Below are 18,359 nucleotides of genomic sequence, written 5' to 3' on the forward strand. Positions count from 1 at the left end.
ATTCGGATTCGCTAAATTTTTCTACGTCACTTGAACTAACTTGAGCTTGCGGTATCTAAGCACTTTTTTGTCGCTTAAATCATCAATCAACTTAGGTAGGTGTAGTTGGAGTGTGATAGGATTGATGTGACGCAAATTTTATACAATTTTGGAAAAGATGAACTTCGTACAGATTTTGGGATTTTAACTTAAGCTGTTTTTCCTGGCACAAATTACGTAAAATAGGGCATTTGAATCTTTATGCCTGAGTCTGAAATCCATAATTAATGTCGCTTAAACCCCAGCCCCAATAACGTGACGAGGAACGAGATAAACTTTGTCATTGCAAATAAAAAACATATATATTAAAAGCTATCCACGTAATCAATAGTTTACTGGTTTATAGGAAGTCACCTTGTAGGAGTCGCTCTAAATATCGATTTAAAAGTGAAAGATCGCGAATCATATGGTATTGTGTAACAAACAAACAAACGCCTACAACATTCCAAGCTAATCAAGTACTGTTCCGAATAAAATGAATTGAAACTTCGAAATCAATTCACTGCTATAGAATACGAGGTGGTATTGATCAAAACACCTTCTAATCTTCTTAAAGTTCTTATACTATGACATAAAATTTCCGCAGAAGGGGCCATGTTCTTCATGTATTGTTTATCACGCTCGGCAGAGAGGGGTTTCCGTCAATAATGGCCGCCATGAAAAACCCCAGTATTCCCTATGTGGCTCACTCCACTAAAGTAAAGTCGCACGCGTCTTATATACTTTACTAACATTTGAGTGAAACAATAAAACACAATGCCTAAAAAAAAAATATAGCAAACATACGGAGCGACGAGTACGTGATCGCACTTATCTATTACTTCAAATAAATTTTCTTACACGAGTCGTAAAATATAATTAGGTACATTTGAAATAAACAAGTACGATAACGTTGGCTAGTGTGTTTTATTAATTAAACATTGAACAGCTTTTATTATCTCTACATTTTCGATGAGTGTAAGTAATAATCGCTCATTCACGGCTCGCGGGCAGGAACCAGCCGTGCAGACACTTGGGCGCGGGCGAGGGCGTGCGGAAGTACGCGCGCGCCCGCTCCCGCAGCTCGCGCGCGTCCAGCAGCAGCAGGCACACCTCGCACTCGTCCGCGCCCGACACCAGCGCGCTCAGCACCACGCCCTCGTCTTCCTCCTGCGGTAGCTACGCTTTAGTTTATCGTCATTCCTCTTCGTTTAGAATATATAAATTGGTAAACAGTAGTAAAATTGTCTGTGTCGAAATCACATAATCACACTTTGATTAGGTTAGTCATCTATGATATGACGTGGGGTCTGAGCCGGAGGACATAGTAATAATAATTAGCATACGAGTATAAAGTTAAACATAAAAGTTATAACAATACACACTTAGATGTGTGTATTTTTTTGTTTCTGGATATTTTCATATCATTTTGTACATTTATTTTAGAGGTGATTTTTGTAATTAATTTTTCAAAGGGCAATGTAAAATTTTTTTAAACGAATATTTAATTGCAATATGTTTCCTAGTTTCCTATAATGTTTGTTCGGTTATGTTGAACTCACTTGAAGATCTAATTACTGGTGAGCCAGTCGTTTCGCATGTTTTCTTACAAAAAAGCATCGTACATCAGGAATATATTAAATGTTAAGCACCGACTGTATATAAAAGTTAAAATTGTTTTATATTTCATTATTCTTATTAGAATAGGTCGATCGATGGGTAAATGGGCTACCTGATGGTATTAGATCACCAACTGGTCACTAGCATTCAATACCTTAGCCTGAGGACTGGGGACAAAAATAGGTTCACTGGGGTAGCAGTCTTTGTCCCACCACGACTTCGTTTCGCCTGTCACTGTATCCACCTTGATAATCTAGAATATTAAAAAAAAAATACAATATTACTTTTGCCTTGTAACAACTCATCTTAGTCCGTGTCATAAAATGGTAGTAACAATTGCTCAATACTTATACTAACGAATGGTTGATGATTTAGATTTTTTGTCGATGTCGGCACACGTGCGGTATCTCTTCCGTAATAGTTATGACGGCGCATGATGCGCCATCTTGTTTATTCATACTGGTTGGAAAAGAGTGTCAATGGGAGTTGTCGATGGTAGCGAGGCGGCCATCTTGGATCGACATTTACATTCAAGATTTCCCGCGCACCACGTATGCGACGAATCGCTAATTTCCAACATTATCTTTATTCGGTGATTTATGTGCGTTTGTGTATATGATTTATTAACGAATCGATATTGATGACTATTGTGAATTTATCCGTGATAATTGATTTGTTTAATTAAAAACTTATTGAATTTGTGAATCGTTCAAATATAAAATCGTTTGAATATACGCCCACCCATCTTGAATAATCCTGATATTCCCAATAAAATGTCTATAGGTACATAGAATTAACAATGTCTTATTTAATTAATTATAATATGTATCTCCTTTTTTATTTAACTTAAAAAAATGTCATCATCACAAGTGACTAAACTTAACTAAAATTCAAGTGACCGACCAGCAAACATTTAAACCTAACAAATGACACCAAATACTCATTCGATCCTTTCCCGTAAGAAATATTTATTTAAATCTCTTAAAAACGATTACAATTGTGAAATAAGCATTTGGCCACGATTCCGTGCCGAGGAGTGTATTTTACACTGCGTGTTCTCCGACATTCTACTGATTATACTAAATATGAAAGGGAATATGAAATTAATATGAAACTAAATGTAATATATGAAACTAAAATGAAAACAAATTAAAGTAAACGCAATTCAGGACTAAAATTGCAGCAATTATTTAAAACAATGCCTGCTAACTTATATCTTACCGATCCAGGATTTTCAGCGTCCACATCGGAACTGATGGCATAGAAATATCTATATGCTCGGCCTAGAAAATAATAAATATGTTTTTGAATTATAATTATCAGTACCAGCTGTTATTCGAAGGCAAACATGTTGAGAAGCCAATGAGTACAAAGCTTCCTAATATAATTTATTATATAATATATTATTTAATATAAATTAGTGGATTTTGTTATATTTCTCAAAACATATTGAAATTTAACTGAAGTTAAAATTCAATATAATTTGTGAAAATGATTTATTAATACTCCTAATTTTTGAAATATTTACATGTTCCGCAAAAACTTGTGTTCGTCTCCATGCCGAGCCAACTTGAACTAGGTTACATTACTTTCGACTATAATTATGAATGCGAATTTAATCGGATTATAAGACGCTCTTTTATTTAATGAAACCTCATACCATTATGCAAATCGTAGTGTATTCTAGGGGTTTCGCAACCTAGATCCGCCAGCAGCTTAGGTTCCACTCTAGTCAGCGGAGGGGCGGCCAGGCTCATCTCGAGACGCTTAGGTCTTCCGCGAAACCATTCAGCGTAATCAGCATTACTTTGCATGGACTAAAAGTTTTATACATTTTAAATTCTTTAAAATTACAGAAATTTAAAGAGATATTACAAGAAATTAAAAATAAGTTAAACGTAATTAAAAAAATACTTGATGCGTGCATTAAGATTAAAGCTAAACAATGAGCAATTTGTTTCTTACAAGGTGTTGACAAAAATATTATTGGGTAAAATTCGGAACAATTAGTAGGTATTTAAATTAAACGTTTACTTTCTTAAGTACTCACTTCAATAGCATGAATATACATCGCGTCTATAACTTTAGCGTCTTTGTAGGCGCAGACGTCGACCACAACGTTACCATCTCTCTCAAAACAATTTATTATATGCAGGAAAAACAGTGTTTCCGTCCGATACCTTCTTTCTTCTTTGCCGCTTTTCCTACCTAATAATACGATGTGAGTCTGAAAGTGGATTAATTTTATATTACTGTTAAGGCATACTTCAGTAACTGCTATACTTTTACGCTGAGACGAAAAATTTGCGTTTTAATCGGTTTTAACGATTATTCGATTAGACATAATTTATTCCAAGTCGAGGATAAATAATATCGAGATTCGCTTTTTGCACATTTCAATATTAACAGTTATATAATTAGGTGTATGGTTAAACGTCGTGTTTACAATAACTTTAAATATAACGAACATGTTGCACGATACACAATCCGCCAACATTTCTGTTAAGTCGTCAAAGCTCCTTAATTTCCTTTAACGTCTCGAAAAAAAATAAAAGGTCATATAGAGTAGCTCTATTTTGTTTTAATGGATTAAAAAAAAAAAATTATACATAACCCGAGCTCTCCGTGGCTCTGTTCAACTCTACCACAAACAACATCATCTTTGTATAGCTATATCGTGATATTCTTCTAGAAAAACTTAAATATTATGGAATCAAGGACATTGAAAATAATTTCTTCCTACCTTAATGAAAGAGTTTTAAAGGTTGTTATTAGGGGTAAAAATGGCGCTCTGGCGCAAATGGGTGTACTACAGCGTTAAATTTTAGTACCTCTGCTGTTTTTAATATACGTAAATAATTTACCTTATTTTGTAAATAAGACTTGCGGCAATGTACTGTTTGCAGATGATGCAGATATGATTGATGATTATTAAACTCTACAGAAAAACCTATGACGTTGTAAGCAGTGCTCTGTCGCGGGTTCTTGGTTGGTTTGACATAAATAATATTTGGTCCTAAATGCAAAAAAGACTAAATGTATTGTATTTTCCTTGGCACATGTCAAGTCAAACTCTTCTGCGGTTTGTTTGGATGTGACCTTAATGAAAGACCTGAGTTTGTTGAGTCGACGGTCTTTCTAGGGATAACGCTTGACTGCAAACTTCAGTGGGGCACCCATTTGTATGCCCTAGCAGGGAAACTAAGTAGTGCCATTTAGGCAATAAAAACAATTCGAAAACTCACGGACATAAGTACTGGGAGACTAGTTTATTTTAGTAATTTTCATAGTCTTATTTTATATGGAATTTGGTTTTGGGCTAATGCAGCAGATATAAAATAGTATTTATTCTGCAGAAAAGAGCTATCTGAACTATTTACAATATTAGCCCTAGGACATCATTACACTAAAAAAAGGAAAAAAAAATAAAGAAATAGGTGAATTAACGGTTGCTTCACAATACATGTATTTATGATAATATAATGTTTATAAAGAAGAATATACAAAAATATTCCATAAAAGCTAATATACATACTATGAATACAAGAAATAAGAATAAACTTGTAACCCCTAATTTCCGTTTGCATACGGTAACGTTTTTGGGAAATGGTATACGCATATATAATAAGATACCGGAAACACCTGGATTTCCATCTCGAGTTCCATCACAGGACACTAATTATTGTGAAAAACAACATTGTAAATCTGTTTTTTAAAAAGAGCAACTATGCGAGATTCTTGCTGTTTCTCCTGGAGGCTTTTCGAAACGGTGGTAGTGTTTAAATATTGACGATTTAACAACGCTTCATTGTGAAATAAAATCGATTTGATTTGATATGAGAATGTGTAAATCAACTGGCGGCAAGACGTCAGGTTATAACTTTCCGACGTTATCGTATTCATTACTCTTATATTTATGTCGCATTCATCTCACCTCTTGTTCCGGATACCAGTGCAGACTCGAAGAAAGAGGCTGGTTTGTTAATTGACCCTTTACAAGACCAACGAGAGACACTGACAACGGTTGCTCCAGTATCACGAAGTAATTCTCCGTGACTCCTAATAAATATGTTATTAAGGTTTCAATTGCTTAGACGTTACAACTAATGCAATTCTTTGTTATGAACAACGCTTACTTGCGAAGTATATTTCACGCAGCTCATACTTTGATAAATTAAGAAGTAGCATCCTGTTAATATCGAACCACTCCGCTCAAGTCAAATTTCTGCTATATATTTTACGAAGTTACATGATCTTTGAGCGTTCCCGAAAAATTCGTAAGCGTAAACTTGGTTTGACTATTAATTGACTATACTTTAGCATGTACATTCAATGCAGGTGTCGCTTTAGACATTGGATCTATTTCTGTTCTTAGACAATGCTTTTGTTTCATACTGCATGTATACATACCAAACGTGTGCATGTATGCCGGATTCATTGACAAACGCGGCTTCAAGCTGGCGACGATATGCGCTTCTGCGAACATATCTCCTAGAACCATTATAAATTGTCTGATTCAGAATATTAAAAATCTGCTACTGTCTAGTGTAATTAAAACATAAAAAGGAAACATAAATAATTAAAAAATCTCACTCAGTTATTCAAAAATAAACATCAGACAAAAAATATAAAAACATTACATACATTTAGAAATCATCATCTAAGAAGAACCGACGAAATCAGAGAAATATTACGCAGTTTCTCTCAATAAATGTTTAATTTCTTTTTAGAAATCACCACAAAGATGCAACTCAATAAAACCAAAACAATTCTACAGATTAGGTCAAAATTATCTCACCTTTTTCAGTGAAGGGAAATTTAACAACCACGTGTCGTAATCGACCTCGCACGACGGACATACCGACATTGTAAACATCACCTGAAATCGTTCATTTGCTATTTTTATTAGATAGTAGTAACTAGAAACAACCTGTCTTCGTTTAAAGGCAAAGGCCTATTATCTTGAGAAGACTCAGAGCATAGTCCACCACGCAGGTACTACCAGACAGAGTAAGCTGAATTATAACACTTTTACTTTGAAAACATACTTGGATTAATTTATATTTTAGTGCCTTACCGCTGGACGTGACATGAGGGTGGGAAGTGTGGTTGACAAGAGCTACACTTTCCGTTAAATTTCTCCTTTCCATTGTATCAAGTGTTACAGGATCAATTCTGCACAGAATAAAATTCCCCTCTTAAAATATATCATAATTAATTTTAACAATAAAAATCCGAGCATTCTACTCGCTGCATATCCTGCCCATAGTCAACTTATACTTTACCTATGAATGACTGGTCCTTCCGTAAAGGCGTATATTTCATCTCCGAAGGGATAAAGTGAAATCATTGCATTATCTGAAATGGACTCTCCTGGCTTGAACAGTGCAGCGATCCTAAGAAATAAAAAAATTAAAACTTTAAAATAGTATTTTAATTAAATATAGATAGTTAACAGAAGAATAATATAGAACAAACGAGGTAACTTTAGATGCAACTTCCTTAAAAATAATACCTTCAAAGGAAAGGCAACGTAAGCACAGTGATCGAAATGTTCAGCATCTGCAACCGTTCCTCGCGCCGGAGCTTGTGATACGAAATTCTCTTCGCGAAAAGGAAGTGGTGAAATAAATTCCTTCCCATTTAAATTTAGAAAAAACTAAGGCGTACTATCGAGCGTAAAAGGGATCTATTGAGTTGATTCTAATGTAGAAGTAAAATAAAAATAAAATAAAAAAAATTTAACTCAAAGATTTCGCTGGTATTCGACAATGCCTATGGCTTAACCTGGATGGTATGCCTAAACGCATTACCCAATGCTATAAAACAGTATAACATCCCGTACCTACATACCATAAAAAATAATATATCTTGGCATATGGATAACATACGTTCGACTTATTAGTACGTTACACTACTACACAAGGACTGCAATAATTGTAAAAATTTGCGTTTTCATGTTTAGGACATAATAACAAACCACTACCTATGGAAAATAGTGTGACAAGGATCAGGCACAGCCGCGGTGCCGAACTCGGCGACCACGATGCGATTCGCCGCGTGATTCTTCTTATACGTGTTCGATTGTAGGAACCGGCATTGATAGGTTACGTGACCGTTGTGAATGCAAAATCTGAAACAGGAGGAACTAGTTTTCAAATACAATAGAGCAGAGCGCACATACGGTAACCATACGCTCACCTGTGCAGCAGAGCTGAACTGTCAAACAAATGCTGAAACCTCATGGAACCGACTTTAAGCGATCCGGGCCCGTTCCTCAGCAGAGCGCCTTGCAGCCACGATGGAAATTCTCCTGAAACATCAATAACTGTATAATGTAATGTGAGAAACATTTGAAATTCAATTATATTTTATTTATGACGAATCATTCAGATTTCTCACTTTTACACTTTCTTTTTACATACCACCGAGTAAAACTCGGTACTTGGTGCTTGAGTCGATCAGCCTTTGTCTATATTTACCAGTAATCAGACCATCGAGAGGATCAGTCACTTCCACCTCACAGGATCTCAACCAGACGTTGCTGTCACAGTTTGGATAAAACTTCGTTTTGTTTTCCACCATTGTGTGACTAAATTATTTGCATAACGGTTATACTGCAAACACATATTTTCGAATAAGACATTTTAAAGATACTATAATTCAAAGTCTTCTCTAGATTAAATAAGCCATTCTGGGCTTAGCATCACAAAACTTTATTGAATAAGATTTCTAATCCCTCACAATATTCGTATGAGTAATTAAGAATTCCGATTTCTTAACCATAAATTACGAGCACTTAAATAAACAAAAATTTTAATTTACTTTGGATCCACTCAATTTTAAAATTTCACTTAAAACAATGGTCACTACCGCGGTACATACAATGTAGATGAAAATAAACTGAATAACTGGAAATGTTATCGTTATTTAGAATACAATTACATGCCAAATGCAATAATTAAAACTTGACACCGCACTTAGTAACATTTATAAGCTTCATAAATAAATGCTTACTAAAATTCACCCCCACAGCGTTAACTCACCTTTGATTAAGACAAATCCGAATATCGCATACATTGTCTAATTATATTTATATTTCCAAATTAATTGTTGATTTGATATCAGAAAACAATTCCCGGCTAGCTATTGCTTCATGGAGGAATACATTTCAAACTTCTAAACAAGTGAACAGCGCAAATTCGACTGAAATAAGAGACTTCAGGGGCTACGAACATCACCCCCCGCGACCTTCAACAAGGCTAAACTTTACGTCGAAATATGAGCGGGAACGTCGCCTACGATTCAATGAGCGAGTTTTGTTTGAAGCGATTTAATGAAACGGTGATAGAAGTGAAACAGTTGTAAAGTATACCTGAATAAAATACATTGGATTTGGATTCATATTTAATTTGACATATGATAGAACGCTAGGACTCTAGTCACACCAAAACCAAGTGGAGTCAAGAGAATGTTGGTTGAAAAGTATGTTAATGTTTACTGTAAAATAAAATCCATTAAGATATATTGCCTTAAGCTCGAACGCGTCTCTTAAGTTAACAATTTGTTGGAGATTTTCCTATAGGTATTAAACTTTAACTAATCTCTACAACAAACTTTATCGAACTCCGCTCACACTGTCACTGCGCCCTCGCTAAACTCGTGTGTCAATTAAACACGTGCATAGAAATTGTATTTTCCATGATGTTTATAAACAAAAATATCCATTAGAGATATTACAAATACACGGTGGAAAGTAATAACCGATTCAATAAATTCATGGTTCTTTAATCTCATTAACTAGTATTATATTCAATCTTATATTCAGGTACATATTTGTTATTTCTTGACTTTGTAATTCTATGAAATTTGTTCACTACACTTTCTTAATTGTCACAAATAATTGTGTAATATATTTTTTAAATATAAAGGATATTTGAAAACAAATAATCAGATTTTTCGGAACAATTTAACTAAAATGCGCACTCGAAGTAGAAGAAGTTAGGAAAGGTTACATAGCCATTGGTCGAAGTTTGCGTCATTGCAATGAACTTTATTAATTGACAGTCGTCATTGCGAATTATTATCTCATTAAACTACTATTAGTCCATTAAGTCAAGGTTTCAACTTCATTCGAGCGAGGGTAACCTAACGCCCGGACTCCCAGGAATCTGGACACGTCCTTAAAAATCTTAAGATAATATAATTCTGGCAATTATTTCAGTTTGAACAATGTCTGTGAACGCATTGTGGATACCGGTGCTGAATCGTAATTAATTTAAAGTTTAATAAAAAAACCACATAATATAGGTAACACTTTGATGTTGATTTCATAATAAAATGTTCACGATCAATAGTTAAGTACTGCTATATCGCACCGGACTGTTTTCAATGTCCTGTGCGTCAACTGGCCTTATGTAGTAATCTTTTATTCGTTTATTAATAGTTTTTATAGATGTAATAAAATAGGTAAAGGAGACAATATTTTTTGCGTTTCGTAGACACTTTTGAATTTTACACATCCTACTGAGCTTTCTGATACTTGAAATAATTTCGTTCGTTCAGAGATCCAATGGTTTTGTACATAAAATTATTCGGGTATAGTCTTTCAAGTCAATCGGTTATTACATATTATTCAATTGCGTGGCAACGATGTCACCGTGACCATTGAATGTATAATGTAAAAACAATTAGCTTTCGTATTATATAAGGGGCACAATTAGTAGTATCGCATATCATTTATAAAATACAAACATACATTCTCGTAACTTCCTATGTTATGAAGATTCTATTTCTGTTGGATCAACCTAAGCAGATTTCGCTATCCAAAACAATGATATTCATACAAGTCTGTTTATAAAACATGAACGACCTACGTCAATACGTTACAACACAAAACCGAAGTACCGCCCATTACATACCTGTCATATACATGTGTAGTGTACTACAAGTGAACTTCGAGTTACGATGACGTGTCGCCGGGCATCACAAGCCACAAGTCGTGTGGTCGGTGCCTAAAAACTTTTTAAAACAGTATGGTAAAATATTTAATAATGAGAAGGCAAAGGTCTTTTAATTAGTAAACTTTAACTCGGCAAAGATAAAATAAAAAATAAACCTATGATTTTAAATTCCTCCGTTGTTTAAATCAATGATCTAAGTATGGGACGCTCCTGACATTGGAACGAGGAAGGGCAGGAACACAGACGTAATACAAGTCATTAGCAGTAGCGTCACGTGTTATACCGACTCGTTCATTCGTGAATCGAAAATTGTCGTAAGGTTTTTAATGGGAGAAGTATAAAAATTATATTACTTGAATAACAGTTATCGTCGACGTGAAAAGAAAATCAAACTTTTTATTAGAAAATATATTATTTGCAAGGAAAAGGTGTCTAACTGTACGGCACCAAGATCAGGTACAAATACTAGTATATATTTAGTGGAATGTTTAATATCTCAGACGAATTAAAGCAAGTAACAATTTAAAAAAAACTAAAAAAAGTATATTAAAGCTTACAAAATAGGTAATAACATGTATTCGTTTTGAATGAATTATTTGCTCGAGTTGAATAGAATTAATAAAACGCCGACCGCTCAACACCTGAGGAAACGTAATCCGTTGAGGATAATCCAGGCGCAGTAACCACCGCGTCCTCCAGCAGCGGCGGACAAGGTCACGCGGCAAGTTCAATATGCGCGAATCAAACCTACCTACGTACATACGTAGGTACGAGTAGCCACCTAAACTACGTAACCGTCCTTTTTTTTACGACATTTATACATTAAAAGATTTTTTAAGCAATGTCAGCTTCTTCTTCGATCCCTTTTTTGAATAGTAGTTCTTCTAAATAACCGTCTGGTTTTGAGCTACTTGACACACTACTATTATGAATATGATGAAAGAAAATAAATTCATATGAATATGTGTGTGTGAAATGTCCTGACTCCTTACTGATTCTTATAAAGAAATAAATTTACAAATCCTCAGTACAACGACGATAAATAGTCTTAGTTGAAATAAAAATCTGTATCTAATTATAAATAAATTTATTGGCACAGGTCTTATTAACAGAACAGTTTTTATAAACGAGAGGATCACTGTGAAGTGGGTATTCATTTATTTTTTCGTCTCTTTTCGCTTTCATAGCAGGGTCTGCAGGTTTGGCACGGGGGACACACGCAGCAGGGACAGATTTTATCTGGATGGAGGCAGTACTCCTCGCCGATGGCGTGGCATCGGCCAAGATTCAACATGTCTTCCAGATCACATCTGTAATTATCAACATCAAACTATTAAAGGAATCAAAGTATTGACCACAAATAATAATTTACGGTACACGCCCCCTTTTTAGCCGTCGGAGTGTTTCAAGGTCCTACTTTCGGTTACGGTTACTATTCTATTTGTAGTATTATGCATCTGTTAATAATAAATACTATATTATACGACAGACAATCAGCGGTTCGACGTGTTCATTACGAACCCATCATTTTATCGACTGAAGCTGAGGCTCTTGTCAAAGTCCAGTTACTGATGACCTTACAGCTCGATATTAATCAATAAGGCGATGCATCTGCATTTTGGACTATAAGTTGTTCAACTTTATTTTTGATAACATGACTTCAAACGTGTCGTTGAATGATAAGCGATTTCACGACGGCGACGACGTTGCGTTGCACCTCCAGTTCCAAAGTTACCCACAGTAGGTCAAACTTACATGACAACCGTTAACACAAATTCAAGACCGACAAGACCGCGGAGCCCGTCTAGTTTGTACAATTTATGATTTCGATCAGCGGGTACATTTACTTGCTATCCTCTAAGATTCTAGTTTCGGTTTGATTAAGGCTGGGCACCGCGTACTCCACCACGCCGCCCTTACTGATGGTGACCGGCGTGGCGCAAACGCTCATGTTGTAACATTTTTCTGGGTGAGCTTGTTCGACGAGCGCACTGTCTATGAACGTCGGTTTTTCAAATAAGCCTGCAGGAAAAATCCTTAAATATTACTAATGTAAATACATATGTACATGTAGCATTTAAGCGAGCGCTGCGTCATAGAATAATTCCAGGGAGACAACCAATTACACGGCCAGCCGCATGTTGGGGAGTGACGCCTTCCCTGACGGCTCATGGACTGCAAAACGCATGTAATATCACCAACCTTCGCCTTTTGTATTACGAGAAGTATTTGTAAGTATATCCACTCCTTATAATCGGTGGTGTAACATTCTTAAAAATATCGATCGAATTACACCGACTATCGGTTTAAAATATTATAGATAAATCGTAAGAAGCAAAATCAAACCTTTCATTATATTAATAACGAATCTGGCCGTTGAAAATCCCAACGACAAGTGTCCCTGTTCGTTATTGCATTTAACCTTGCAGATGATGTCGTCCGCCTCTCGCACCAACCTCGTGAGGCAATCTACCTGAGTCTGAATATGTAAAATGAGTTAAAAATTCTGCCTACTATAAACTATTAATGTTTTTTTTATATCGTAAATACAATAATGACGTCAAACATATTTGACTGACTGTGAGTCCCGAGAAGAACCGGCAAGAGATTCAATAGCTCGTTTTTCGTGAAATAGGTACATTGCAAGCCAATCGAGAAATACCTAAATGAGCACGCTCTTCATTATCTCATTACGGCCTAAAGGCCACACGTCATCCGAGTTCTTATCCAATTAATTTCATTGCCAAGGTATGTAATGGTTGACATTGAATTTCGATACGAGTGGGCCGCAAGGGAAACCACTTCGTTTGGTATCTATTACCCTTAATAGTAATTCCCTTAAGGTTCGTAAATAATGAATTTTCCCGAATTATATAACTTAAATATCTGTATTATATGAGTATCTAATAATAATTAGTATCAGGCAATTCTTATAATTCTAGAATTATTTCATTATAAAAAAAGTATTTTGTCTGCGATCTTATCTGTTTCAATTGGATCATTTATTTATGGTCCCTATCGTATAAATTATATTGCCTACAAGTAAATTGTTATAATATATTAATTCAAATTCAATTGTAACTTTGGTTCTACCTGCTCTACACACGGACGACAATATTTAAAATAATTGTACCTAATAGAGACAGATTTAAACATAACCTGGGGGAAATTTCCAGCTTTAGCAGCAGAGAACACGGGCACCCTTGTGCATCGTCCCGTGCCGCATACGACAGGGGTGTGACACTTCGAAGGATCGGAACCCGTGATGGAGCAGAACAGCTGGTTCGCCCGCATCGAGTTGATTGCGTTCACGCCGAGAACTTTGCGTTTATTATAGGTGCGCGCTAACTGCAAAGTCTGAAATACAGGATACTTCATGCCTCTAAAACTATTTTTTTATCCTATGCCGATAATAATACTGTAACTCTTTTTTCATGTGATAGGTGGCAAACGGGCAGGAGGCTCATCTGATTGAAAGGGGGCTACCTCCGCCTATGGACACTGCACCACCAGGGGGCTTGTAGATGCGTTGCCGGCCTTTCAGAAAAACCCACGGAATTGTACCGTTGTCTCATTTTGGTATTCGCTTTTATATGTTCTATAACTACATTACATAGTGGCGATCGATTTGGTAATATAAGTATAACTAATTAACATACTAACGTGGACATAATGAAATACTAACGTGGATGCAAAGGGCGAAGTTACAATCAACCGGCGGAGTCTGTATGGCGATTATAGCGTGGGGACAGAACTGCGCGCAGGCGATACTGACCGTGCGCACAAGTTGCATGTTCTCGAAGAATAGTTCTCTATCACTAATATCGCAGCAAGGAGGCAACACGTAGTGTCCGCCGCAAATGAGAACTACGTCCGCATCCTTTTAAATCACATGAGGCCTGTCGTAGTTTATATTAAGAAAAAGCCTGTATATCTCCCATTGCTGGGCTAAACCTACATCTTATTTTAAGGAAATGGTTTTTTCTACAGTACGGATCGATGGATTGCCAGGTACTATGTTATGATTTTTATTAGACAAAATATACCGGTTTCATATCGATGTTTTCCGTCACAAAACGCAATATAAACAAAGAAATGAAATAAAACTCAGCGGTGCTCGCCCGGCTGCAGCCATCTCGGCCTTTATATTGCTTTTATTAATAATTATTATTTACTAATTCTTTTTTATATTAAAAATTGTTAACATTTAAGACAAGAAACCCCGATTTGGCTTTGCTTTGAAATTGATATTTCCAATATAATTATATAGATGTGGTTCATTAAAAAAAACATACTTCTCTGAAAATCATAAATTATTGCGTTAAAAACGTACATACGTATCTATAGTAGATACGTACCATGAGTAACTGTTACTAGATAATAAGAAAAAATATGTCACCAAAAGTTGTTTTAACATTACATAAAGAGCATTTCGTAAATACACTCTTCCTTGGTAGGCCTCCACTTCCGTGCTCGTGTCCATGTGCGCCAAGTCGGTGGCCACGCCCAGCACTTTATGCTCCGGCTCATCATCGTATAGAGCTAAGATCTTGATGACCTTTTGTTGTTTGAGAAAGAGTGAGGCGATGCGTCCCACGTCGCTGCCGGCCCCGACCACTGTGACCTGTCCGAGGCGTTGGTGGTGTATTGATAATTTATTCATATAATTTATTGCACATCAATGGGTAACTTAACTATTTATACTAATCAAAAAGCCTCATCGAATATGAAAGGTCATTGCACATCCATCACACTTCTAAGTGCTGTGATAACTACGGGTTGATACATAATTATTTATTGTGGCCAAATTCCACTCAACACATTTCGGCCACTTCCATTTTTATTCAAATGTTATGACGAATTATCAAACCTTTCTCGGAGGAAATCTTGGAACCGGGCAGAACTTCTCGCATTCTCGTTCCATCTGCGCTAAGACGTCCGACATCACGTAGTTCTGGTAAGTGGCTCTAGGCATCGCTTGGCAGTTTGGACGGATTTTATTTAAAATTTGCCGGAACATTGTTATATTTTATTACTATTTCTTAAGGTTGAAAATAATTATTATGGATTATTTTATTTTGTTTTATATATGTAGCATTTTAGACAAACATTTTGTTGATAGGACTTGGACAAGTTATGCCAAAAATATCTTACGTCAGATGGTAGCGATTATATTATCTTTGAACAAGAAGTATAAATTTAAATCTTATGGAGGGGGACCTTCTTGTTAAGAACCTACAACCTAAGTGTTTAATAAAATTCGACAATTTTTATATGATCTGATTATCGATGGGACTTATAAAATCCCAATCTTCAATTGAGTTTTACGTGATAATATTTTAAGATTTGTTTTTTTTACACATTATTTTAGGAAAATACAAAATAAAAAGGCCAAGAGAACAGACATCAAATTTAATAGATAAGTTTCACCTATATGATATAATAATATATTAATAACATTCATATTGATTATTATATTGTCTACCCATATACAGGCATACTTAATCGTGTGTACAACAACACAGGAATTAAAAATGACTAGAACTATTCAGTGTGAGAGCCGCCTAGACTTCTTTTCTCAACGTAAATCGACACGGACGAATAATGTCGGCGCAAGTACGAAACAACCGACATATTTCAATTTCATAAAAGTGGCAATCATTTAATTACTAACACGTTTATCATACAACAAGACACGAGCGATGAATGATATTATAATCTCGCAGTGTGTCCAACGAGCGTCACGTGACCATAACTCGAATAGTAGCCGACTTCTGTTCATATGTTCCTCTCTCTCTTTCTCTTGTGCGTTTCTGTGTGTTAGTTCATCAGCTGTGTAGGGGCGCGTGTAAATGTGTGAGTGTGTTTGCGTGTGCGTGTGTTTGTGTGTGTGTTTGTGTGTTTGAGTGTGTGTGTGTGTGTGTGTGTTTGAGTGTGTGTGTGTGTGTGTGTGTTTGAGTGTGTGTGTATGTTTATGTGTGTGTGTTTGTGTGTGTTTGTGTGTGCGTGTGTGTGGGTGTATTTGCGTGTTTGTGCGTGCGTGCGTGTGTGCAGGTGCCTCATGCTCCCTCTCTGTGCGTATACATTTAGATTGTTTAACTATTTATTCATAACTTAAAAACATACGTTGCCATTTGTACTTGCGTCCTCATTATTTGTCTTTTGAATATTTATATCGCATACTGCAACAAATATTGCGCAGTTAACAACAATGACCTTAATAAGTACAGTTTTAAATGTTAATATGGCAGTTAATAAACAAATACCACTTATTACAGAAACATTATCATTTTATTTTATATTTCAAAAACTGTAATACTTAAGTTTTAAACCTTTATAAATATAAATTATATTCATGAAACAATAAATCGTTCTGAATTTTTTTAATTTATGTTGACAATGTTTACATGCTTACGAAATACAGACGTGCATGCGTATTGTATAATAAATTTTCAGGTAAATATAAAATCTATTTGACACAATGTTTAAAATAAATCGAAATCAACAAAAACAACAATAATCTATGAAATGATAACAAACGTAAATCACAATAATCTAAACACACGGATGATAAATGCTATGATATCTTAATGATTACTTAATTACCAGAGAAACGCAACTCGTGTGGAAACCTATCAGTAAATAAATATATAACGTGAGCGGTGCGTATCGTTCCTGAAAACATTTAATAGTTTGTTATTATGGACACAATATCGTAAATTCCCTTAAGGGACTCCGATGTAAGTGACCTGTCACGAAGTCGTAATCGTGGAACAGTGACGTATCTGCAGATTCCAATATCACAGGACGACATGCCCAAGTCTCATTATGAGTTATTTATGCCGACTGACTGACTTTGTATCTTAAAATATTAAAGTGACCTCGATTCTGTTTACCTTCAACATAACATCGATTTAATCCGAAGCGCTAGACGGCATGGGTAAAGCCGAGTTTCCATATGGCATTACTAAAAGTATATTAACAAGTATTAATGTCGGTATGTGACCTAAGCCTAAGTCCTAACTGGCAATCAGTGGAGAATACTGCGCACTATGACGAGAGGTATATCGAGTGTATTTTAGTTCCGCAAGATTACTTCAAAATTCTATAATCATTTTTACTAAATATTTTATTAATTATTATTTATGATTAACTCAGTACATCAGTAAGTTGCAAATGTGACCGTATTACATAGAGGGTAAGGTTCAATTTCTAATAAAATGTTAACATGAACGACCTTTACTTCTTACATAGCTTACGTATTATAGTTTTGTAGATATCGGAAACGCGGCTTAGGCTCCGGTTTCCCGTTCCCCGAGCTGCAGTCAGTCTGCAGCTTCGCACGCACTCCCTTATGTTCACAACCCAACTCGGAATACTTACAAGTACATCATAAGAAGTGTGTTAATCACTAGACTCACTCCGCTTGTCTCGTTTAACTTTTATCTTTTGGAAGAGAATGGCAATAACTATTCCATTACAAAAAAGAAGCTAAGGTACGAATTCATTAGATTAATCAAAGATTTTTCTTTAGCAATAGAAGAATTGTATGTGCTACAGTTAGAATCATTTTCCGACCGAAATCAATGTTGACCGACTATACTAGCAAACTTAACCGCTCGCTCGGACGTGCAGTGACGTCATCGAACCGACAATGTGAAAATACAATTTGAGTTACATTAATTGTGCTGCCATGAATAAATTAGACTTGATCGGTTATCCCCGAAGTGACACGTATAATAGTTTTGTCCTGTATCT

General features: G+C 35.6%; 2 protein-coding genes across 3 annotated transcripts; both read right to left on the reverse strand.

The window, feature by feature from the left end:
• Positions 1–926: 926 nt before the first annotated feature.
• LOC125066302 (carotenoid isomerooxygenase-like) lies at positions 927–8,921 on the reverse strand. Its single transcript, XM_047674336.1, has 14 exons — positions 8,685–8,921; positions 8,121–8,255; positions 7,840–7,951; positions 7,625–7,771; positions 6,924–7,034; positions 6,716–6,813; positions 6,437–6,517; positions 6,049–6,129; positions 5,573–5,697; positions 3,689–3,865; positions 3,299–3,455; positions 2,860–2,921; positions 1,793–1,891; positions 927–1,188 (listed from the first exon to the last, which is right to left on the reverse strand). The coding sequence occupies exons 2-14, from the start codon at positions 8,221–8,223 to the stop codon at positions 1,012–1,014; spliced, it is 1,530 nt and encodes a 509-aa protein (XP_047530292.1). The 5' UTR covers positions 8,224–8,255; positions 8,685–8,921; the 3' UTR covers positions 927–1,011.
• Positions 8,922–11,701: 2,780 nt separating this feature from the next.
• Positions 11,702–15,625, reverse strand: LOC125066304 (malate dehydrogenase-like). 2 transcript variants are annotated; one of them, XM_047674339.1, is made up of 7 exons: positions 15,472–15,625; positions 15,022–15,218; positions 14,287–14,481; positions 13,761–13,958; positions 12,948–13,080; positions 12,449–12,623; positions 11,702–11,911 (listed from the first exon to the last, which is right to left on the reverse strand). In XM_047674339.1, exons 1-7 carry the CDS (start codon positions 15,512–15,514, stop codon positions 11,755–11,757), a joined length of 1,098 nt encoding a protein of 365 aa, XP_047530295.1. In that variant the 5' UTR covers positions 15,515–15,625; the 3' UTR covers positions 11,702–11,754. The 2 variants fall into 2 exon arrangements, with proteins under 2 accessions (XP_047530295.1, XP_047530294.1); XM_047674338.1 differs by having other exon boundaries at positions 15,022–15,225.
• Between the last annotated feature and the right edge of the window lie 2,734 nt (positions 15,626–18,359).

Source organism: Vanessa atalanta, chromosome 9 (genome assembly GCF_905147765.1).
Source record: "Vanessa atalanta chromosome 9, ilVanAtal1.2, whole genome shotgun sequence".
Classification (NCBI taxonomy): Eukaryota; Metazoa; Arthropoda; class Insecta; order Lepidoptera; family Nymphalidae; genus Vanessa; species Vanessa atalanta.